The following is a 26,215-nucleotide window of genomic DNA, read 5'->3' on the forward strand; positions in this document are numbered from 1 at the left end:
ATACATCATAACTTTAAGCCTTCGAAATAACCTATTGTAGTTGCATATAACAAGGTTTGAACCTAACTGGAGACCAAAACTTCCCCGTATGCAACACCTTTGAAAAAGAGGCGCGGGGGGGGGGGGTCGGAAAGAGGATTCAAGAAAGTTTGTAATATATAGGCTTCTTAAATAGTGCAGTTCCTAAAGGGTCTACTCGTTTGTATTGGGTTTTAATGCCTTCTGAATCGCTTAATTTTCAAACAGTTTCTGTGAAGACTACTATATTTCAGTCATACTTTCTCAAGCGTGGGCACAATGCCTAAGCGTGGGCACAATAAAGTTACTGTCACACATGCATGTTAACCAATATGTATATGTGTAGTGTACGCGGCTGCGTGCAGTACATATTTTGTCTATGTATATATGTTAATCGTAATGTCTTTTTCCCGTGTTGATAGATGGGCTATAGTATGGGGTGCCTCCTATGATAGTAAGAAACCCGTTACCATTAAGTACCATTGACGTACCCATCAGTGGCGTCGCCAAGGGGGGGGGGGGGCTGGGGCCTGAAAAAAATCGTGCCCCCAGGTGCCCTTCCCCTTCAGATGCGGTTGTAGTGTTAAAAAAAATACTCAGACAAAAAACTTTATTTGCCTAAATAAATTAAAAACATCAATATTGGACAGATGCAAGCCCGAAAATTACTTCAAGTTGCTAAATATAGCACCAGATTGCATCTGAGGACCCTTAAAATTGATCCAAAATTCACAAAGTGGAAGGGAGAACTTTCCCCTATCACCCCTCCCACAGGACGGCATTTAACAATACACATTGTGCCTCCATAAGTAAGTGATGTCCCCCCCCCCCTGTACTACATGAAATTGGACAGTAATGATGGATGAAGAACCCGAAGTACATCTGTTTTTCCGTATCACATATTATTTCACAAAAATTACAAAATTTAAACCCCAATGACGTGCGGGCATAATCTATACGAATTCAATACATCACTTACTATAGGTGGTGGCGAGATCCTCAACCCTAAATGTGATAGATTTTGTGTATAACTTCTGCATATCAGTTTCCAATCTTATTTCCGAAAATTTTAATCAATAAGAAGTGCTGAATGTGAACAAATCCTTAATGAGAGTATATGCCTAGAGTCGGCGAATAAACAATTTTGGTTGTAAAATGTATACATGATATTTTTCTCAAATTGATACATATGACCTTGAATTTTACCCATCTTTTTAATTGTGTTAATGACAATGACATATGTAAAGGAGGATTTTGTAACACCTTTAGATCCAGAGATATGTGTGTTTTCCACGTCGCAAAAAGTACGCCCTCTATTCCATCTTGTTGCTAAAATGTGTTTTTTTCCCTCTTTTGTTGGAGACTAGGTATTTTCCTTTATATTGTAACATGATTCAGCTAGGAGTTGATCACAATGCACAGAGTAAATTGGTAAATTTGTATAATTATATTCCAAACAAAATTGAAATAACCCTATCAATTAGACACAAGCATTTTACTGTTTTCCAAAATTATCATGGAAGTTTGATGTATTTTGCCACATTAGGAGGCTTTAAATGTATTGTCAATGTTAGTGCGATTAATTAAGTGAAAATAGCTATGGCTGTAGAAAATCGGAGGGTTGAGCGCCGTAGGCTAGGACTATATTGTAATGGACTTGTCGCAACAGAAATGAGTGTATGTGTTTGTGTATGGGTGAGGCGGGGGGTGGGGTATAATGATATTCTTTATAGCAAGTGATTTTAATGTTATGATCACAAGCTGGCTGAAAAAATATACCATAATATATCTTACAAGCATGCAGCTATTTTTTTTTTGGTTGGGGGGGTGGTCAGGTCGACCGTTGTTTATATAGGATCAGCAAAGTCGTTGGGAGCTGGGGTTAGCATCGATGTGGGGCAGATCTCCATGCCCCTGCCCCCATATCCCACCGTGCTACTGTTTACAAACAAGTGAAAGCGAAATTTTCCAAATGTATCCATGTAAACCACAAATGAATACTTCTACAGAAAGGCTAACCTAACACAAATAAGACTATAGGCATGCGTGTTTGACAAGTAATACTGATGAGAACTCCGCATAGTGCATATTTTTACACAGTACAACTAAACAAGTCTACTACAGTACTATTATAAAAGTTACCAGCGTTAGCCTTTTCACACAACAGATCTAGCGTATTTTTTCACCTTTCTAGGATCCCAGCATACGTTTTATCAAAAATCGCACCAAATCGGTAATTCACAAAATAATTACTTTGTTTTCTGAAACTTTGAGACCAAATTACCACTTGGCAACCCAATAAAATATATTTATAGGCTTCCGTGGCTTTTACACTATAATACCGCGTGAACTGTTTTAATATTAATGGGTTTTTCATACTTGGATTTTTCATTAGGACTGAATCAGCATTTTTGTAAAATCCACAGTTAATTTTCTTGTATTATTTCCTGATTGTTATTAACCGTTTTAACTTGTTAAAATAATCACTAGACTGCCTATGATATGAATCAGTGCAACGAGCAGTCAACGAATTATTGAAAACAACACATAACAAGTGAGTGAAACTGATTATCTAGTGTTTTCTGGGGTTTTATTTTGGCAAATCTAACGTTTTATTGTTACTTGTCGCTGGTAACCCTGATTATTATTATGCTAACCGTAAATGACCTTTGGCCACCCCGTACTAGTTTTTAGTGATTGACAGATCAGCTGTGCCGCAACCCATTACAACTCCCTGGTAGTACAGTAGATACTGTAGTGTAATCGCACAAAAACATCGTGTGTTATGACACATGTCACATACGTTGTACTCCCTATCCCAGGGCAACTCCGAATATTGAGCCCATCGTTTTAAATTCTACACTTGTTGCTAGCGTCCATACTGACACGATTTTTATAGTCAACTCTTCTTCGAAATCGGGTGTTTTTCGTAAAAAGCATGCATCCTGAATTCCTGACCATCGTCGATACAATACTATATAATAATCATAACTAACCTATGAATCTAACGTAGCATTGTCACTCTAGGCTATGAACTTTGAAAACGAAAGTTTAGGACCAAATGTACTACTAGTACGCGATTTCCGGCTGCGAATGACACATTTCCAATCCGAATTTTTTACCGGCCCGGGCGCAAATTTTTTTTCCCTGAACCTTTCGGGCAGTGTACGTGGAGTTTAGCCAATCAGAGCGAGGCTGTGTTGATGACGTACTACTCAGTAAAGATGGTCAGTCGTGTAAATGCGTCGCTTCAATAACATAAGGTGGAAAACGAAAGACCGCGAGTTCGAGCCCCCGTGTGGATTTTTCCTCCACTTTTTCTCATGTCCAAGTAGTTATGTCCAAGTATTATATCATGAATAGAAAATCGATATTATAAGTTATGTCATGGTTTTAGTGCATGGTCATCTTATATATGAAACTCCGAAGATAGTGTTGCGAAAATATATATAGTTTCTTTTCTTTATTTTCCTTCTAGATCTTATTAGAGGGAAATCGGTCTCAGCCCCAAAATGTGGTACATCCGTTTTAGGAAAGTTTATCCTAATTTAAAGGCAGATGACTGGCTAGAATAAAAGACAAGGGAAACAGATATTCATTCTGGAACAATTAAAAAGAGAGGAGTTATTGCATAATAAAACAAGGGCAGTACTTGCACTCTTATTTACATAATTCGCTCATCAGTTTACAACAAATATTTGGCAGTTTTCACAATAAACCGTTAATTACTGGACCTCGTCTCTCACAAGGAGGTGCTATAGGAAAAGTTATTTGATTGCAATCGGACCTCCGTTAGGAGTCCAATTATTATTAGTAATAGCTACCGTGGCCTCTAGTCTAGCTAGATCATAAAATTTCCTAATGCTGTAGGCCTACTGTCACTGTGTACAAATATTGCTGTGTAGATGTGTGTAAACTGTAAGTACGTAACATACTACTGTACCAGTACCAAGTACTGAGTACAGTATCATGTCAATCTGAAGACATTGTAAATTTATACAACAGACAGCGATCATACATCGCCGTTTTTCAACAAAGAAACCGATGCAAACGTCACGTAAGTGTGCACAATGATTCAGTATAATGTTACTATTGCAAGGCCTATATACCTTAATACTTTCTGCTGTAGTACAACAATTATGTTGACTTATTGAATGTGATTTCCCCACTTCAACATTTGGTACGCACGCCGCCATCTTTACTGCAGTATGTCATCAACACAGCCTCGCTCTGATTGGCTAAACTCCACGTACACTGCCCGAAAGGTTCAGGAAAAAGAAATTCGCGGCCCGGGCAAGGATCAGATCCATAGTACGGCTCGAGTGCAAATGCGACTGGATCAGTGCATCAGTTTACCCCGTGGAGAGATGATCGTCTGATAAAATCAGAGGACCTGATCTGGATCTTGTATAAAAGCACAAGTCCAAGAACAGATTTAAGAACTTAGGTAAGTGCTAATTTTCAAATTTAATCTTTATAGCAGCAAATATGCTTATATACTTCATTATTGCATACTGTACATGGTGCATATTGCTATAATTTATTTCAGGCTTTTCCAGTTACAAACATCCCCCTCCCCCCCCCAAGAAAAAATAACAAAACAAATAACAGTTTTGGCATATATATGTCCCTGCATGGTCCAGTGTGCAGATTTTTACTCACATTTGTTGCTCTCACTATGTGTGATTGTGGGAACTAGGGACTGTGTCCCAATGGCTAGGAAAATTATTGAAGGTCAGGCTATTTTATTGAAGTTAATGAGTTTTGTCCTTTTTTACAAGTTGTACTGAAGTTTGGTAGAACAGTACCATTTTGACAAAATATTGTCAACTAAAAATTCACTTTTCAACATTGCAGCATTGATACTGACATTGGAGAAGTCCTTTCCCTCCATACATCCACATACAGTACCTCTCAGATGTGCAAGATTTCTTAACAGGGCTACACAGTCTGCATAAAGTACTAACCTCAGAAGCAATCAATCACAACAATATTGTCTTGCCTGATTGCAACTCCATTGTGGAAATAAAACCTGAAAACTTTGTCCCTTTGGTTGTGGTCAAACAGTGTGTCAATAAAGGATCATATGACACCTAGCCAGTTCATATCACAGTGTAAGGCAGTCTATACTGCAGCAACCAACAGTGAATATATACAGTCTTCAAAAGCAGGGTTAACCACAGAAAGGGAGTAAAACTGTTGAGCAGTGGTCATGCTCTGAGGACTTACTCTTTCAATGCATGCCTTTGGATACTGTTTCACCAGGGAGCTGCTAGTAGCAGCTCCCTGGCTCATGTTATTGTGGTGTGCAGCTGAGTAAATGAAGATTTAGTTGTGCTCATTTGTCATTGTGCTCCACTTTAATGGGAAACAAAATGTGTGAAGGAAACCTAACAAATTTTAACAAATTACCAGTTTTCTGTCAGAATGTAAAGAGGATGATCCTGACAAATTGGACATTGAGCCAACTCTTTTCTCATCTCCACACAAAAGCAAGGGAAATACATCCCTACCTAATACACTTAAAAGGAACGTGAGCATAGATAATGAAATGGAAAATTTGGAAGAGGAACCAACTTTAAATAATCATACTAAAACAAAACTTTCACTGTCGTTTGAATGGGGCAGTCACTGTGAGTCACAACATCAGTACTATTTCTCCAGATACAACAAATGATTCGCTGCAGTTGTACCTTGACAAAAGTTCAAATGGAAGTAGTAGCAGTAGCTTTGGTATTGCCAGAGATTTTTCTGCATCAATTTCTTCATGTGATCAAAACCTTTTTTATTCACCAGGAGTGAGAAAAAACGAAGGAGACGCAATCAAGCATTTGATCCACTGCCTATGTTCCAATCTGATTGCTGTGATGGTAGCTGTATCAAATCGCTTTCTTACGATGACCTAGAACAGTCTTTTCTAGAGGTTAGTGAAGTGAGGGAAACTGAGCTAAAGCAATTCACTCTGGACAAGATTTGGATTCATCAGGAAAGATCATGTCACACCTGAGACAAATCTTGTTCTATTTATGTAATTTGTGGGAAGATTGTATGTGAGAAAGCATTTTGTATGTTCTTTGGTATTAGTAGCAAGTTATTCAAAGATTGTCTGAAATAATTTCAAGTTGGCAAGAAAAATGCAATTCATTGCAATAAAGGCAAGAAAAGGATGAGAACAAAAACTCCATTTGCACTAGCTTGGATGAGGTGTTTATTTGAACATATTGGAGATTACATGCCCCACAAAACAGAAGTGCACCTTCCAGTGTCATACACAAAGACTTCTCTCCATGCACGCATGAATAAGGAAATGATAGAAATTGGCATTGGTGAACAAAGCATCATTTCCAAGGAATACTTTATGGAAATCTTTAGAAGAGTTCAAGATTCCTAATTATTTTATCTTGTGAATGTGCATGGATTTATGACAGTTATTGTTGCATACATTGCATGGGAAAAGGGGAATAAAATTTCAAATTCCTCATAGCTAGTAGCTTTAAATTGATTAACTAGCATGAAGACATTGATAAAGTATACTGAAACTTGTGAGGTCGAAAGTGCTGTTGTAAGACTGTTTTGCCAAAATTCAATTTCACACAAGCAATAGCTGTGTACATTACAAATGATAACTTTCAAGTACTGTACATGGTCTGCTGATCAATCACAATTGGTGGGTTTTAGCCTGGGGTGTCAAAACCACAGGCATTGCATCCTTTTATCTTTGCTGACTATGGAGGCTTTAACTTCATACAATCCAGTGATATTTAATCTGTTTAGTTAACTACATGTGCAGTCCATTAAACATTTCTTCAGAAAAATTCATGTGTCTCTATTGTTAGCTTCAGCTTCAGCAAGCACAAAGACTGTACTGTACATACTGGAGAGAATACACCTCACAGCTAGTGTGCCACTAAAGCTGCATTATCATCCTTAAAAAAACATTAGAATTATTGTCAAAAATTTTGATTTAAAGAAGTTCTAAAGAACATGTTACATAAGTTTGATTGCAACCTCCACTCAAATCAGGAGTAAAAGTGCTTTCTGCTGAAATGTCAATGAACAACTCCCTTAGATAGTGACATTTTCAGAAAGTTCCCCCAAATATGCCAGAAATTAAAATATGCTTACCTTTGGTCAAACTTCTTTAATTGTTTTAATTTCCACCTTTGAGGACATTTACCTCAACTGTCCGGGAAAATGATTAGGGTCTTATTTCCAAACATCCCTATCAATTGGTCTAATAAATAACATGAGAAGATGTTGTACAGCTTTACTTGTTCTTTTCTCAATAGCAACTCTAAACACCCTATACTCCTTTAAAGGAATTCTCTAAAGTACCTAAAAGAATGCTTAACTTCAGTTATAATTAGTAACAAAATTCAACATGCTCATTGCATTATTCTATGGGTATTCATAAAAACAACATGGTTCAAATTGACACAATAAAACTCTATCACTAATCACTACATAACTTTTTCTTGATTAGGTAAAGCAGTTCAATTTTACACCATTGTGTGATGTAAAACTTATACTTTAAATGCTTAATTAAAGTATTTCAACATTATATTTTTCTAGACGACTGAGTTTACTGTGGGTGGTACTTGAAAGAGGTAGCGGAAAGAACGAGGAGTGGAAAGAAAAATGAAGAATGCCGACAATTGCAAGAAGTTCATCTTAATAATCTTAAGTGAGTCAAAATATTTTACTAATTTAGAGTTAAAAGTTGATGTCTGCTTTCCTTTTTGAATCCTTGCAGAAGTCAAAAGCAATAGAAAGACTATCTATTCCTTCAAGTCCTCTATATGTGTGGGTGTGTCAGTGATGCTCCTAGTTAACACTTATCTCTTTCAAAAACTTTCTTGAACTACAAATTGGATATAGTAGCCCTAACTAAGATGATAAACCCTAAAGTTCAGAGAAAGGTCATTGGATCGGTCTCAATTTTTCGTAACAAGTAACTAAAATGGCAGAAAATGAGATAGCCTGGGTCTTTTCTGGCCCTACTTTGAGTGTGCTCTATATTCACAAGCAAAGGCATGTTTGAGTTTTACTTTCCATAGGATCCTTGCCCAGTAGTAGTTGTACGGGAAAATTGCAAAAAAAAAGTCAAGCGGGTGGTACGTTTTATGAACAGCGCCCTCAAACTTAAGAAATCTCACTTCTGGCCCTAATTGGGGGTCCATTTTGGGCCTGTGGGTATATTTCAATTTTTTTTAATACCATTTTTTCAGGAGCGTATTGTTCCTATTTTTAGAAACTCAAGTAAAAACGTTGTGTATTTTGTGTTATCTACTCAAATTTATGACTCGAAAATTGCGAAAATCACCTCGTTCATATGTATGAAAATGCTTGCACAAGCCGATTTGAGTAATTCAAATGACAACAACTTCTTAGCATTAGCATACAGGTGCTTAACAATTAAGAGGGTGGTCCACTAGCATAAGGGCTACCAATAAACTGCATTTCCAGGGTCATATGCCGAACGATGTCTGTGAACAGCACCCTCAAACATCACATTTTACAAATATTTTGGGCTATTTTGGGCATTTCAAGGTCAAATTTGGTCACAATTAAAAGTTTTATTTTTGGTTTTCAATACAAACTAGTAAGATATGTATAGTTATGATGCAAAGAATGTGCTAAAACATATTTTATATAAGTTATTAATGCTCTGGAGGGCAGCTTAAAGTGGCATATATGAGAGTTATATCAGCCCTACAGAAACATGCTTGCGAGGGCAAACAGTGGTAACATTATATCTTCATTCAAGGAGATCATGCTAACAACATTAAAAACTATTGAAATGTATTAAAAGGGTTCTGTCTAATACTCTTTGGCTCCCACCCCCCCCCCTAACACCCTCCCCATAGTGCACTATGCATATTTGTATACATGCATACAGTATGTGACTGACTTCTACTGCAAAGAGACTGCATAAACATGCATTCAAGGTATACTGAATTATTGGTATGGTCCACAGTGTGCACTATATATGTGTGTACATGTTCAGTACAGTGTTATTTTACACCAAGTACTATTAAATACACACTGTCCAAAATAATGAACAGTATACACTGTATGAACTGTACATGTATTTACTGGTTAAACATTCCTTTTAAATTATTGAAAGTCTTTTAATTTATTGAATTAGCAAAAGAATTATACACTACATTGCAAATATTTAAAAAGACATTGAAATATGCACTATGCACTATACTGTATATGTGTGTACATGTTCAGTACAGTGTTGTTCTACACCAATTACTATTAAATAAACACTGTCCAAAAACATGTACAGTACACACTGCACATTTATGTACTGGTTAAACATTCTTTTTAAATTATTGAAAGTCTTTTAATTATTGAATTAGCAAAAGCATACACTTAATTGCAAATATTTAAAATGATATTGAAATATGCACAGTATTGAATGGAATGACCAGTACACAGTGTGTACTGTACATGATTGTGGACAGTGTGTATTTATTTAGTGCTTGGTGTAAAAATAACACTGTACTGAACATTTACACACATATATAGTGCACACTGTATGTATGCACTGGTTCACATTCATATTCTAATCTGATATAGGGTTGGGTAGAGGATGTGGGTGGGAGGGGGTGAGTTACATGCATACAGACAATTTGAAGCAGAAGATTACCTTACCAAATAATTCAGTATACCTTGAATGCATGTTTATGCAGTCTCTTTGCAGTATTAAAATTCAGTCACATATGCATACAAATCTGCATAGTGCACTATGGGGAGGGTGCTGGGGGGGGGTGAGAGGGAGTCAAAGAGTACTAGACAGAACCCTTTTAATAAATAACATTTCAATAGTTTCTAATGTTGTTTTACATGGTCTCCTTGAATGAAGATACAATGTTACCACTGTTTGCCCTCGCAAGCATGTTTCTGTAGGGCTGATGTAACTCTCATGAGCCACTTTAAGTTGGTTGCTAGGCGGGGTCGTAACCTAGCAACGAAAAAGTTTCAAATTTTTTTTGTTGCCCAATTTCATCCTTTGAGACATATGGCAGGACACCATATCAGTTCCAGGCGATTCTAAGAGGGTCGACGTGGAATCGACCCAAAAATCTGTTGATTTGGCATGGATTGACCCATATATCATTTACATTATTTCTCAAATGATATTGGATCAAAACTCAAATCAATATTTCTTTTCTGATATCGTAAACCCTGTATCAGTTAAGAGTTTATTTTGTATCATAATATGTTCTATTTTTACTAGGTCAAAAGGAGAGCAGTAACATCTTGCCCGCACTAAGGCGTGCCAGGTTTCTTTGGAACTGAATACCCTTATAGTCGATGGAATGGACCAATCAAAGACTGATCTGCCACATTTTGTCCAGAGTGAAAAGGATGTAAAACATCCACATCCACATAACAGGTCAGTACTGTATTATCATGGAGGTCTGTTTTACCTCCATGGTATTGTGAAGTGACCTAAGAGTGCACAAGACGGAAAGTGTTTATGTCATTATAAGTGTAAACATCACGTTTTCTGGTTTCCTAGAAATTGTAATCCTACAGTATGAAATTGTAATGTCATGTTGGTGTATAGTACAGTATGTATGTGCGTGAGCAGTATGTGTGTGTGGGTGTTTATACAGGGTGTTTGTTTGTATGATGCCTTGTTTTACAACACAATGTCTCAAGAGGGGAAGCTTGATTATCTTCATAAATAGTATAAGGATGGACACCTAAGGTTACAAGAAGTCTAGTGTTCCTATTGTTTTGGTTGAGGTCAAATCAATTCTGTTCTTTATTTTGTTGTTCTGATAAAGATTATGGCCTTAGTATCCATCAAATATTATGTGACTGTTTTGTTTTGTTTGTTAAAGCACATAGTAGGTTAATTATCAAACTTTATTTAATAGCAGAAAACAAGTAATAACAACCTCTTTATCATACATGTCAATGAAGTAGTATATATTCATTCTTCTCTTTCTTTTCAGGTGTCCTAATTCACACTAAAGGTCCATGTGACAAGTTTGCATATATGTTATGACTGATCTGAAGCATATCCAACATGATTCAAACATGACCATTACATGCAATTTGTGGACACTAGTGAAGCACAAGGATACTCTTGGGAAGGATCTGTTTTTGCAAATGGATAATTGTTACAGGGAGAATTAGAACCGCTATCTTCTGTCCTTCTGCCCTTCTGCTCCTTGCTTTTAGAGTTGAAGATCTTCAGAGCGGTGATATATATAAATGTTATAACTTTGCTAAAGAAGTTATTGAAGTATCTGACTATATTCAAGTTGGAAATATAGCAGCCGTAAACCTCATTGATTCAAGCACACGACCATACTTTGGAGAAGTCACTAAAATTTAAAAGGATGAGGTTATTTTACATTGGATGAAGGGATCCTGGACTGGAGACTGGAAACTGCTAGACTGTGGCCAAGGAAGAAATAAGCAGCCATACACACCATCAGTTTCTTTCCATTCCTTAATGTTCTGGGACTTTAATTTAACCCATAAAAATCGCCTTCCAAAGAGGGAAGTCTGTGACTTGAAAGAAAGATATGCAGCTATAGATAAAGAATTTGAGCTGAATAACTAGGAAACCTTATGTTTTACACATACTATTGATTGGGCAGTGTGTACTCTTATTTTTTACAACAACTTGTGTAAAAGAAGATATGTAGTTTTGAGAAACACACACAATTTTGTTGGTGTATTGCTACACTTAACTGGTTGGGGCGTACTGGTACGCCCAAAAGATATATACAATTTATCATAGTGGTATATTTCAACACTTAACTGGTTGGGGCGTACTGGTACGCCCCAAAGATATGTACAATTTATCATAGTGGTCTATTGCTACACTTAACTGGTTGGGGCGTACTGGTACGCCCCAAAGATATATACAATTTATCATAGTGGTCTATTGCTACACTTAACTGGTTGGGGCGTACTGGTACGCCCCAAAGATATATACAATTTATCATAGGGGTGTATTTCTACTCTAAACTGGTTGGGGCGTACTGGTACGCCCCAAAGATATATACAATTTATCATAGTGGTATATTTCAACACTTAACTGGTTGGGGCGTACTGGTACGCCCCAAAGATATATACAATTTATCATAGTGGTCTATTGCTACACTTAACTGCTTGGGGCGTACTGGTACGCCCCAAAGATATATACAATTTATCATAGTGGTCTATTGCTACACTTAACTGGTTGGGGCGTACTGGTACGCCCCAAAGATATATACAATTTATCATAGGGGTGTATTTCTACTCTAAACTGGTTGGGGCGTACTGGTACGCCCCAAAGATATATACAATTTATCATAGTGGTATATTTCAACACTTAACTGGTTGGGGCGTACTGGTACGCCCCAAAGATATATACAATTTATCATAGTGGTCTATTGCTACACTTAACTGCTTGGGGCGTACTGGTACGCCCCAAAGATATATACAATTTATCATAGTGGTCTATTGCTACACTTAACTGGTTGGGGCGTACTGGTACGCCCCAAAGATATATACAATTTATCATATTGGTGTATTGCTACACTTAACTGGTTGGGGCGTACTGGTACGCCCCAAAGATATATACAATTTATCATAGTGGTATATTTCAACACTTGACTGGTTGGGGCGTACTGGTACGCCCCAAAGATATGTATATAATTAATCATAGTGGTGTATTGCTACACTTAACTGGTTGGGGCGTACTGGTACGCCCCAAAGATATATACAATTTATCATAGTGGTCTATTGCTACACTTAACTGGTTGGGGCGTACTGGTACGCCCCAAAGATATATACAATTTATCATAGTGGTCTATTGCTACACTTAACTGGTTGGGGCGTACTGGTACGCCCCAAAGATATATACAATTAATCATAGTGGTGTATTGCTACACTTAACTGGTTGGGGCGTACTGGTACGCCCCAAAGATATATACAATTTATCATATTGGTATATTGCTACACTTAACTGGTTGGGGCGTACTGGTACGCCCCAAAGATATATACAATTTATCATAGTGGTATATTTCAACACTTAACTGGTTGGGGCGTACTGGTACGCCCCAAAGATATGTATATAATTAATCATAGTGGTGTATTGCTACACTTAACTGGTTGGGGCGTTCTGGTACGCCCCAAAGATATATACAATTTATCATAGTGGTCTATTGCTACCCTTAACTGGTTGGGGCGTACTGGTACGCCCCAAAGATAAATACAATTTATCATAGAGGTGCATTTCTACACTTAACTGGTTGGGGCGTACTGGTACGCCCCAAAGATATATACAATTTATCATAGTGGTGTATTGCTACACTTAACTGGTTGGGGCGTATTGGTACGCCCCAAAGATAGAACTTATTACAAGTAGAGGTGTATTGCTACACTTAACTGGTTGGGGTGTATTGGAACGCCCCAAAGATACAAACAAAAATTGTACAGTATATCCATTTTGCCCCAAAATGACTATTTATCAAAAAATACTTGTATTTTATGTTCGCTTTGGGAAAATCATACCAAAAATAATCATATATTAAATTTTTGCTATGTTTTGTCAACTTGATTGATAAAAATCTTTGCTTTTGTTAGTAAGTGATGGTTTATTCAAAATTCAGTGAATGTTATAACTAAATTGCTTAATTTGTTAGTATCTGTAACAGCAAACTCTTTTAAGACATCTAATCCACCAGAATAGAGATAAAATGTTTATGTCTGCTCGTTTTACTATGAATTAACAAGGTAACACTGTTGTGTTAAATTATTCCATGTAAATGGCTATGTATCCGGCATTTCTGAATAAATGTATATTTACAGAATTTTACAAATAAGAAATGTTACATGCAAATAAATGGGAAAATACGCAACATATTTCAAATGTCATATTTTTCATGTACTTATACAATGCAAAAACCAGGCCTTGGTTAACAGACCACATTTCAACGTAAAAGGGTTGAATTCACTCGTACATCTTTCATTTTTCAGCTTTTACTTGGAGAAAAAGTGAAAAGTCATATTTCCTTAATTACCCAAATGTTTCCTAGTCTCTTTATTGTTAAGGTAAATTGTTTAGGTTAATTTAAATTTTTACTTGAAAAGGAAAATTTGTCCAGACTGTGTATCGTTATACCTTATCCACGCCAATGGAGAATTCACTAAACATCCATTTATTAAGAAGAAAGAAACATATCATAGAGTTAGATACTTTCCACTTTCAAGCATTGTCACATGCAAAACATGATTCTTGGTTCTTTTCAGGTCACTTAGTCAAAACAACTTGACGCCGCTTCCTGAATATATATTTTCTGATATGATTTCCTTACAGCGTTTGTAAGTTTATTTTCAATCATTATTATTCATGTAATTAAATTGATTGATTATTGAAAAATATTCAATGACTATTCATCATTATATCGTGTTTGGATTTCGTGTTCTTCCATCTGGATGAATGTCCAATTATGGAACATTTTGACGAATATAACTTGCAAACTGGGTTAGAATAGTGCACGGTAACGTAGCAAGAACAAATGTACAATTGTTCCTCTAAGGACACGGTCAAATTAATATCTCTCATTTACTGTCTGGTTTTGTTTGCGATTCACGTATGCGATTTCTTCGTTGGCTTTGTAAGATTTCGCAATGATGAGATTACTAAATTTTTGAATTTGCACACTCCTAAAAAAGAAACGAGTTCCGTAAAATCACTTTAGCGTTAAATTGACTGAAAAAAACCCATCATTTTAGTTCATAATTTGGTTGAAAATTCTTTTCAGGGATCTGTCAGCAAATAGCTTGTGGTCTCTCCAAATTAACACCTTTTCTAGTCTCGAGAACATCCAAAAGTTGTAAGATTTTGTTGTCTTTTTCATGAAATCGTTATGATGTAATGAGCATTTTTGGCCAAATATGATCACTTATAGTGTACTCTCATTGAACACTATATGGAACCAAAGAAGTATTTTGATCATGGAGATCCGTTGTCGTTTTAAAGGAATAATTAAATACTGTCTCAGTTTTATGAAATAAAATAATATGCAAAGCCTGAATACGGAGCCAGTGAAATCACCTACTGTTGTTCCCCGTTATGGACATATATATCGTAGACATGTAATTCACTTCATTAAACTGAGTTCATTGCAAGCTCATTTGGGAGTGAAATCATGTAAGCATGTCAAAAATATAATCATTGTGCGTCAACACGTGTTATAAATTACAGATTTACACATGTCGTGACTTTCCTCTAGTATACTTAATAGTTAATGATTCTCAGCTATGACAACGTTGAAAGTCGGGAGATTGTTCTCGGGAAATAACATTTTCGCTCTAAGCTAGTAAAGAGACTGTTCCAACTAACTTTCACTTGTCATAAACTCATGGGGAAAGAAGAGCTGATGTTTTTTTTTAACACGAATGCAATCACAACTCAACTCTTGAAAAGGACAATTAGTCTAGACCGCCAATCCCAATGTAGAATTCACTAAACACCCATTTATTAAGAAGAAATAAACATAGAGTAATATACTTTCCACTTTCCAACATTGTCACATGCAAAACATGATTCTTGGTTCTTTTCAGGTTACTTAATCAAAACAACTTGACGGCTCTTCCTGAACATATATTTTCTGATTTGATTTCCTTACAGTATTTGTAAGTTTACATATATTTTCAATTATTAATAATATCAATAAATTTATTGATTATTGAAAACTATTCATTGACTATTCATCATTATATCGTGTTTGGATTTTGTGTTCTTCCATCTGGATGAGTGTCCAATTATGGAACTTTTTTGACGAATATTAGTTGGGTTAGAATGGTGCACGGTAACGTAGCAATAACAAATGCACAATTGTTCCTTTAAGGAAACGGTCAAATTGATATCTCTCATTTGCTCTGTGGTTTTGTTTGCGATTCACGTACGCGATTTCTTCGTTGGCTTTGTAAGATTTCGCAATGACGTGATTACTTAATTTATGAATTTGCACACTCCTAACAAGGAAACAATATCCCTAAAATCGCCTAAGCGTTAAATTGACTGTCTAATTTCGGTAAATGTCTGAGTGGACTAACGCAGGAAAGAAAGTGTCGCAGAGGCAAAAACGAATGTTTTCGTCTCACAATTTGACTTTCATATCCCTGCAGTTACACATACTAACACACAGTATGAGTTCTTACGGTGTAGCCAACCATCATACCTCTGTTATCGTATGATATTCATATTACTTGCAGAAATCTGGGTAAAAACAAGTTGGGATCTCTCCCAATGCATATATTTTCCAATCTCTCGAAGCTTGAGCGGCTGTAAGTTTTTTTTTTTTTTCACTAAGTCCTATTTATAATATGTTTTTGTACTTGTTCAATTCATTTTCTCAAACATATTTGCCTGCGTTCATATGTTACGGTAAAATGTCCTGTCGTACTATAACTTTGTGCATTAAGTCCTTTCAGGGGTCTGTCTGAAAAGACCTTGACGTCCCTACCTGTCACGATATACATATTACTTGCAGATATCTGGATAATAACAAGTTGGGATCTCTCCAGATGCATATATTTTCTAATCTATCGAATCTTGAGGAGCTGTAAGTCTCTTTTTTTTTCACTAAGCTCTATTTATATTATGTTTTTGTAAATGTTCAATTCATTTTCTCAAACATATTTGCCTGCGTTCATGTGTTACGTAAAATGTCCTTTCGTACTATAACTTGTGTATTTAGTCCTTTCAGGGGTATGTCTGAAAATACCTTGACGTCCCTAACATGTCACGATGTTTTGTAATCTCACAAACCTCCAGGATTGTAGGATTGTCCCATGTTCATAATATATGACTGAATTGCAGGTAACTTGGGAAACAGGGTCTAGTATGTCCACTTCAATGGAACATCCTCATCTAAACTGAACTGTAACGGGCCATTACTTTTCATTTATGTATATTACTAATATTCATTCAACATCCTCAAAATCAAACTTTGTTTTTTTTGCTGATGATACAACAGTTCTGTTTTGTTCAAAATAAGAATTTAAAGGATGCAAGTTTACATGCAGAGAAAGAATTTACAAATAGGGTGAACAAAATAGTACTTATTTATATAGTTTATACCAATATCTTTGTTTTTCCTTTTCGTATTTTGAAATTTATACAAGAGACAATATCACTTGCAGCTATGTTAAGGATCAGTAAACTTATTAAATTATGTATTATTTATGTCGAATTATAAAATCCTTATGAAGGTGATGTTTGTATAATGTGATAATGGTAAAAATATTGTTGACTAAAAAGAGTGATTTCCTGTAAATCAATATTTATATAAAGTGTTTACCATGCTGTTTCTCCGCCGATTTTATGAATTATATCAAAATCTCACATTAAAGAAAAACAAAATATATTGGCTTTGTATAACTGTCATTGAAGGCGTATTGCCCGAGTGTTATAATTTTACAGAGAGCACCCCTGGTGCTTTGAATCTGACAATTTACACAGAAAACCAACGTTTATAGGCAAGCCAAGCCGTAAATAAGAAATTGTGTGTTGTTCTTATTTATTTACTATATATCTGTCATATCACTTGCTACACATTCAATTCTTTCTCTGATTGGTTATCACTCAAGTGAGTTTGAAGCCTTAATTCTATCAAAATGCTTCGGGTAGTATGTTGTTCGTCATTGTTCTGATAGTTAATCACGTAATAAATGTCAGGTTAAAAACACGACTTTGAGTAACTTACCTAATATTCTGTTGAACGGATAGCGTATATGCATGTTAATCACGGTAGACTTTATACTAATGGAAGGAATCGTGTTTTCTGATTTAACGTCGACAAATGTTTCATTTGCATTCTTTGCGCATTTTTAGTGAACATTATCCTATGCTGTTATTGTGAGAATGAATGAAAGAAGGATTATTTACCCAAATTTTAGTTGTTTCAAAACAAACGCTACTTATGACTATCAGGTTACATCATTTTAGATCATATCATATGAATGGTCTACATGGTTATCTGTTAACATACTAAAATGTTTTTCAATAGATTAACATGCGTAATGCAAGTACAAAACGTTGCTTTTTCTTCCTCCAAATAAAACATTCATTTGGCTATTTATTTGCGATGTTATTTCTATATTTATTACAGAGATCTGCATAGCAACAACCTAGAAGGTTAAATTTTCATTTGAAAAGGAAAATTTGTCCAGACCGTGTATCGTAATACTTTATCCACGCCAACGGAGAATTCACTAAACATCCATTTATAGAGACAAAAGAAACATATCATAGAGTTATATACTTTCCACTTTCAAGCATTGTCACATGCAAAACATGATTCTTGGTTCTTTTCAGGTCACTTAGTCAAAACAACTTGACGGCGCTTCCTGAATATATATTTTCTGATATGATTTCCTTACAGCGTTTGTAAGTTTATTTTCAATCATTATTATTCATGTAATTAAATTGATTGATTATTGAAAAATATTCAATGACTATTCATCATTATATCGTGTTTGGATTTCGTGTTCTTCCATCTGGATGAATGTCCAATTATGGAACATTTTGACGAATATAACTTGCAAACTGGGTTAGAATAGTGCACGGTAACGTAGCAAGAACAAATGTACAATTGTTCCTCTAAGGACACGGTCAAATTAATATCTCTCATTTACTGTCTGGTTTTGTTTGCGATTCACGTATGCGATTTCTTCGTTGGTTTTGTAAGATTTCGCAATGATGAGATTACTAAATTTTTGAATTTGCACACTCCTAAAAAAGAAACGAGTTCCGTAAAATCACTTTAGCGTTAAATTGACTGAAAAAACCCATCATTTTAGTTTATAATTTGGTTAAAAATTCCTTTCAGGGATCTGTCAGCAAATAGCTCGTGGTCTCTCCAAATTAACACCTTTTCTACTCTCGAGAACATCCAAAAGTTGTAAGATTTTGTTGTCTTTTTCATGAAATCGTTATGATGTAATGAGCATTTTTGGCCAAATATGATCACTTATAGTGTACTCTCATTGAACACTATATGGAACCAAAGAAGTATTTTGATCATGGAGATCCGTTGTCGTTTTAAAGGAATAATTAAATACTGTCTCAGTTTTATGAAATAAAATAATATGCAAAGCCTGAATACGGAGCCAGTGAAATCACCTACTGTTGTTCCCCGTTATGGACATATATATCGTAGACATGTAATTCACTTCATTAAACTGAGTTCATTGCAAGCTCATTTGGGAGTGAAATCATGTAAGCATGTCAAAAATATAATCATTGTGCGTCAACACGTGTTATAAATTACAGATTTACACATGTCGTGACTTTCCTCTAGTATACTTAATAGTTAATGATTCTCAGCTATGACAACGTTGAAAGTCGGGAGATTGTTCTCGGGAAATAACATTTTCGCTCTAAGCTAGTAAAGAGACTGTTCCAACTAACTTTCACTTGTCCTAAACTCATGGGGAAAGAAGAGCTGATGTTTTTTTTTAACACGAATGCAATCACAACTCAACTCTTGAAAAGGACAATTAGTCTAGACCGCCAATCCCAATGTAGAATTCACTAAACACCCATTTATTAAGAAGAAATAAACATAGAGTAATATACTTTCCACTTTCCAACATTGTCACATGCAAAACATGATTCTTGGTTCTTTTCAGGTTCCTTAATCAAAACAACTTGAGGGCTCTTCCTGAACATATATTTTCTAATTTGATTTCCTTACAGTATTTGTAAGTTTACATATATTTTCAATTATTAATAATATCAATAAATTTATTGATTATTGAAAACTATTCATTGACTATTCATCATTATATCGTGTTTGGATTTTGTGTTCTTCCATCTGGATGAGTGTCCAATGATGGAACTTTTTTGACGAATATTAGTTGGGTTAGAATGGTGCACGGTAACGTAGCAATAGCAAATGCACAATTGTTCCTTTAAGGAAACGGTCAAATTGATATCTCTCATTTGCTCTGTGGTTTTGTTTGCGATTCACGTACGCGATTTCTTCGTTGGCTTTGTAAGATTTCGCAATGATGAGATTACTATATTTGTTAACTTGCACACTCCTAACAAGGAAACAAATTCCGTAAATCGACTAAGCGTTAAACTTTAACTGTCTAATACCGGTAAATGTCTGGGTGGACTAACGCATGAAAGAAAGTGTCTCAAAGACAAAAACGAATGTTTTCGTCTCACCATTTGACTTTCATAGAAGGACCCCTGCAGATACATATAGTAACACACAGTATTAGATCTTACGCTGTAGCCAACGACCATACCTTTGATATTCTATGATATGCATACTACCTGCAGATATCTGGATTCCAACAAGTTGGGATCTCCTAATGCATACAAGTAGTAATGATGATGGTGTAGGACACCTGCTTTGTAATGCAAATTAGGCTATAGTTTTGCGGAATTAATATTTTATTAATATTTTTAACAACATTTTTTAAATATTGTTATGGTTTTGTATGCATTTTCATATGAATTTCTTAAATTAATTTATATTTTTCTTATTATTATTAAATTTTGAAGTGGTGAGGGAATACGTTCGAAGAATCATAAACCTCAAATATGACATGCCGAAGCCTTAGCTGTTCACCACAATAAGTTTCTGTTTGTTTTTACGAGGTCAATGGCTGTAGGACAGTTCTTTTGTTTTGACAGTTGTCTTAGGTATAAGGACTAAGAGTCGATTAATATGGATGATGGAGGTCAAATACTGGAAGAGGGTTTTTGTCTTGCCTATTGGTCTTTGGTGTAAGGGTTAAGAGTCGACAAATATTGATGAGAATACTAGAAGACAGTTTTTACTAATTTTTTATGTGGTGATGGGATACGTTGAAAGAATCACCAACCCCTTACATGACTTGCAGACGTCTTAACTTTTCACAACACTAAGCCAAATTGTTTTTTCCTCCTATGTCGTCTCGGATGAAAAGTCTGTCTAAACATAAAGAGATATAAGATATAATATTTTTTCCTCCGTTTATTTTAACTATACATTAATATATCAATAACGTATCCATTCAAATATAACAAAAATTAAATGACAATGAAGTTAAGCATTACCATGCAGTATAATAACGACCAACGTGTCGGATAAAATACAAATAACTACGATAAGAAAAATTAGAAGAAGTACTACAATTTATAGAAACAGTACAAAAATCTCACACTTACTACTCTGGTTTTCTCTAATAATATTTTCTTTTGTAGTAAACGTGGATGTTTGTTATATTAAATATATATATATATATATATATATATATATATATATATATATATATATATATACGGTTATTATCGTCATTGTTGTGAATATCTATCACTTACATGACTGGAACTTAATTTATTTGATAGTTTTTAGTAATATCTTGTTAACCATTATTGTGATTGGTTATCACTCAAGTGGGTTCAAAGCCTTAATTCTATCAAATAGTTTTGAGTAGTATGCTGTCCGTCATTGTTCTGATAGTTTATCACCTAGTAAATGTCAGGTTAAAAACACTTCTTTGAGTAACCTACTTACTATTCTGTTGAACGGATTGCGTATATGCATGTAAACTCTTAAACTGTCTGTTCTAGTCTTTGTTCTTGTTTATTTAAGTTTCGTACTTAATAATATTGATGTCGCGTGTCCATCGAAAAGATGATAAGTGTTTTAATTATTAAAACTCTTTGTATTTCTGTAAGAAAAGAGCAATATTAAACTGTTTAAACTAGTATTTCATTCTCTCTTATTTAAATCAAACAAGAATTGAAGTTAGTTTCAAAGCAACAAACTTAGACAAAATTGACTCGAATTGATCAATGATAAAAGGTCAACCATAATGAAGAAAGCTATCGATGTAACATTTTTACCAGAATGTTATTTCATTACGTTGTTAAATTTTTAAATTTTTGTTTTGCTACAAACCTAGTTAAGAGGAGTACGCTTATTCTTGTGACCATAAGTTGCATACTTCTTCCACTTCCTTGTCAAACAAAAGAACACATGGAAGGTCCTGTAACTGCAATAAATGGTAAAGAGAATGGAATCATGTCATCTTGTCAGTAAATGTCTTCATGTCCCAACGCCGGTAGTAAACACAACTGCTTCGTTGATTTGGCCTTTTCAGAAGACAAAGATCTGTAAAATTGCCCTGGAAGATCATCAGAGCAATATATATGTGATTGTATATTGATGGTTTCTGGGACGTGTTCCTCGTCATGACATCACATGGCGTTAAGCAAATATAAACACACAACTGTAATATCAACTCAAGTAAATTAACAAAAAAATTGTCACATTTATTTTTGCCCTAAGGGAAGATCCCCACTATCATTGTTTCCAGACTACTGCGACGCAACAACTTGACCGTTCTTCCTGAACATATATTTTTGAACTTAATTTCATTACATCGTTGTAACAATATGATAAATATGTTGCTGCACGAAAAGTAAACGACACTGCATTGAGAATTCATCTTTTCATTTTGTAGACAAATGTTCAAGTATCTGGATAGAGTTTGATATGATAATTTTTTCCCTTCACAGATAAAATTTCATCATTTCTTTTTCTTTTCTCACTGATTATTACACTTTCAGGTACCTTGAAAGAAACGTCCTGACGTCTCTCCCAGTGAACCTTTTTTCCAATCTCACAAATCTTGAGTGGTTGTAAGTTTTTCTTATATGTTCAATAGAAAGGTCCTAAATAGGTTATTGAAAACCAGGAGAGTATATCGGTAATAATAATTGCTAGAACAGGTTTGAAGAAACAAATTGCAGTAGCAATTTAGAAAGAAAACATGCGCAATTTAAGTTAAGGACTTAGTATTATTAGGTCATTTAATGCAATTTCCGGATCTAACTGTGATTCAAAGCAATGAAACTATAACTATCACATGGAGAATACTGGTAGATGAGTACATTGTTTACTTAGGAAATCAGTGTTGAACCATCTTGACGCCTCTGTGTTATTTATTGAAGACTATCGCTAGTCTTACACGCTAATATGAGTTGAAATAATATTTTAGTGATTACGTTTAGGGATCTGAACTCAAACAACTTGACGACTCTCCCAGCGGACATCTTCTCCAGTCTCGTAAATCTTCATATATTGTAAGCATTCGTTTTTTTTATATTGTTATACTATTAAGTCAAAGATTACAATACGATTCCGATAATTGGAAACTGATAAAGAAAATATTTAATTGAAAATACTTTCAATCAAACGATTTATACAGTTGACAGAACACCCTCTCTGCATTATTTCACCTGCAATTCTATGTAATGTGTTTCCACAAAAGTGGACTTACTGTAAATTAAAAGTTTTAAGTGATTTCTCACAGAAAAAAAAAGAAAAAAAAAAAAAAAAAAAAATATATATATATATATATATATATATATATATATATATATATATATATATATGTCATTGTATTGGTATGTCATTATTGTGAATATTTATCACTTACATGACTGGAACTGAATTATATTTGATATTTTTTAGTGATGTGTTTTTAACCATTATTGTGATTGGTTATCACTCAAGTGGGTTCAAAGCCTTAATTCTATCAAATAGTTTTGAGTAGTATGCTGTCCGTCATTGTTCTGATAGTTTATCACCTAGTAAATGTCAAGTTAAAAACACTTCTTTGAGTAACCTACTTACTATTCTGTTGAACGGATTGCGTATATGCATGTAAACTCTTAAACTGTCTGTTCTAGTCTTTGTTCTTGTTTATTTAAGTTTCGTACTTAATAATATTGATGTCGCGTGTCCATCGAAAAGATGATAAGTGTTTTAATTATTAAAACTCTTTGTATTTCTGTAAGAAAAGAGCAATATTAAACTGTTTAAACTAGTATTTCATTCTCTCTTATTTAAATCAAACAAGAATTGAAGTTAGTTTCAAAGCAACAAACTTAGACAAAATTGACTCGAATTGATCAATGATAAAAGGTCAACCATAATGAAGAAGGCTATCGATGTAACATTTTTACCAGAATGTTATTTCATTACGTTGTTAAATTTTTAAATTTTTGTTTTGCTACAAACCTAGTTAAGAGGAGTACGCTTATTCTTGTGACCATAAGTTGCATACTTCTTCCACTTCCTTGTCAAACAAAAGAACACATGGAAGGTCCTGTAACTGCAATAAATGGTAAAGAGAATGGAATCATGTCATCTTGTCAGTAAATGTCTTCATGTCCCAACGCCGGTAGTAAACACAACTGCTTCGTTGATTTGGCCTTTTCAGAAGACAAAGATCTGTAAAATTGCCCTGGAAGATCATCAGAGCAATATATATGTGATTGTATATTGATGGTTTCTGGGACGTGTTCCTCGTCATGACATCACATGGCGTTAAGCAAATATAAACACACAACTGTAATATCAACTCAAGTAAATTAACAAAAAAATTGTCACATTTATTTTTGCCCTAAGGGAAGATCCCCACTATCATTGTTTCCAGACTACTGCGACGCAACAACTTGACCGCTCTTCCTGAACATATATTTTTGAACTTAATTTCATTACATCGTTGTAACAATATGATAAATATGTTGCTGCACGAAAAGTAAACGACACTGCATTGAGAATTCATCTTTTCATTTTGTAGACAAATGTTCAAGTATCTGGATAGAGTTTGATATGATAATTTTTTCCCTTCACAGATAAAATTTCATCATTTCTTTTTCTTTTCTCACTGATTATTACACTTTCAGGTACCTTGAAAGAAACGTCCTGACGTCTCTCCCAGTGAACCTTTTTTCCAATCTCACAAATCTTGAGGGGTTGTAAGTTTTTCTTATATGTTCAATAGAAAGGTCCTACATAGGTTATTGAAAACCAGGAGAGTATATCGGTAATAATAATTGCTAGAACAGGTTTGAAGAAACAAATTGCAGTAGCAATTTAGAAAGAAAACATGCGCAATTTAAGTTAAGGACTTAGTATTATTAGGTCATTTAATGCAATTTCCGGATCTAACTGTGATTCAAAGCAATGAAACTATAACTATCACATGGAGAATACTGGTAGATGAGTACATTGTTTACTTAGGAAATCAGTGTTGAACCATCTTGACGCCTCTGTGTTATTTATTGAAGACTATCGCTAGTCTTACACGCTAATATGAGTTGAAATAATATTTTAGTGATTACGTTTAGGGATCTGAACTCAAACAACTTGACGACTCTCCCAGCGGACATCTTCTCCAGTCTCGTAAATCTTCATATATTGTAAGCATTCGTTTTTTTTATATTGTTATACTATTAAGTCAAAGATTACAATACGATTCCGATAATTGGAAACTGATAAAGAAAATATTTAATTGAAAATACTTTCAATCAAACGATTTATACAGTTGACAGAACACCCTCTCTGCATTATTTCACCTGCAATTCTATGTAATGTGTTTCCACAAAAGTGGACTTACTGTAAATTAAAAGTTTTAAGTGATTTCTCACAGAAAAAAAAAGAAAAAAAAAGAAAAAAAATATATATATATATATATATATATATATATATATATATATATATATATATATATATATATATATATGTCATTGTATTGGTATGTCATTATTGTGAATATTTATCACTTACATGACTGGAACTGAATTATATTTGATATTTTTTAGTGATGTGTTTTTAACCATTATTGTGATTGGTTATCACTCAAGTGGGTTCAAAGCCTTAATTCTATCAAATAGTTTTGAGTAGTATGCTGTCCGTCATTGTTCTGATAGTTTATCACCTAGTAAATGTCAAGTTAAAAACACTTCTTTGAGTAACCTACTTACTATTCTGTTGAACGGATTGCGTATATGCATGTAAACTCTTAAACTGTCTGTTCTAGTCTTTGTTCTTGTTTATTTAAGTTTCGTACTTAATAATATTGATGTCGCGTGTCCATCGAAAAGATGATAAGTGTTTTAATTATTAAAACTCTTTGTATTTCTGTAAGAAAAGAGCAACATTAAACTGTTTAAACTAGTATTTCATTCTCTCTTATTTAAATCAAACAAGAATTGAAGTTAGTTTCAAAGCAACAAACTTAGACAAAATTGACTCGAATTGATCAATGATAAAAGGTCAACCATAATGAAGAAGGCTATCGATGTAACATTTTTACCAGAATGTTATTTCATTACGTTGTTAAATTTTTAAATTTTTGTTTTGCTACAAAC

The 26,215-nt window shown here is 34.5% G+C and overlaps 2 protein-coding genes and 1 long non-coding RNA gene across 6 annotated transcripts in view; 2 read left to right on the forward strand and 1 right to left on the reverse strand.

The window, feature by feature from the left end:
* The window catches only part of LOC139982981 (neuronal acetylcholine receptor subunit alpha-9-II-like), a 209,595-nt gene that overhangs the window by 103,326 nt on the left and 80,054 nt on the right, over nt 1-26,215 (reverse strand). The window lies entirely within an intron of this gene.
* LOC139982972 (uncharacterized) overlaps nt 1-26,215 on the forward strand; it is a 79,923-nt gene that overhangs the window by 27,685 nt on the left and 26,023 nt on the right. Inside the window, exons 5-16 of the mRNA XM_071996228.1 lie at nt 14,290-14,361; nt 14,805-14,876; nt 15,607-15,678; nt 16,261-16,332; nt 16,539-16,610; nt 18,365-18,436; nt 18,879-18,950; nt 19,681-19,752; nt 22,622-22,693; nt 23,066-23,137; nt 24,749-24,820; nt 25,193-25,264. Coding sequence (XP_071852329.1) covers nt 14,290-14,361; nt 14,805-14,876; nt 15,607-15,678; nt 16,261-16,332; nt 16,539-16,610; nt 18,365-18,436; nt 18,879-18,950; nt 19,681-19,752; nt 22,622-22,693; nt 23,066-23,137; nt 24,749-24,820; nt 25,193-25,264 — 864 coding nt within the window. The remainder of the gene's footprint in view (nt 1-14,289; nt 14,362-14,804; nt 14,877-15,606; nt 15,679-16,260; nt 16,333-16,538; nt 16,611-18,364; nt 18,437-18,878; nt 18,951-19,680; nt 19,753-22,621; nt 22,694-23,065; nt 23,138-24,748; nt 24,821-25,192; nt 25,265-26,215) is intronic.
* Nucleotides 2,145-12,084, forward strand: LOC139982994 (uncharacterized). Its single transcript, XR_011798460.1, has 6 exons — nt 2,145-2,572; nt 3,497-4,465; nt 5,815-5,941; nt 7,591-7,702; nt 10,268-10,426; nt 10,995-12,084. It is a non-coding gene; the product is annotated as an uncharacterized lncRNA (long non-coding RNA).

Source organism: Apostichopus japonicus, chromosome 16, assembly GCF_037975245.1.
Source record: "Apostichopus japonicus isolate 1M-3 chromosome 16, ASM3797524v1, whole genome shotgun sequence".
Classification (NCBI taxonomy): Eukaryota; Metazoa; Echinodermata; class Holothuroidea; order Aspidochirotida; family Stichopodidae; genus Apostichopus; species Apostichopus japonicus.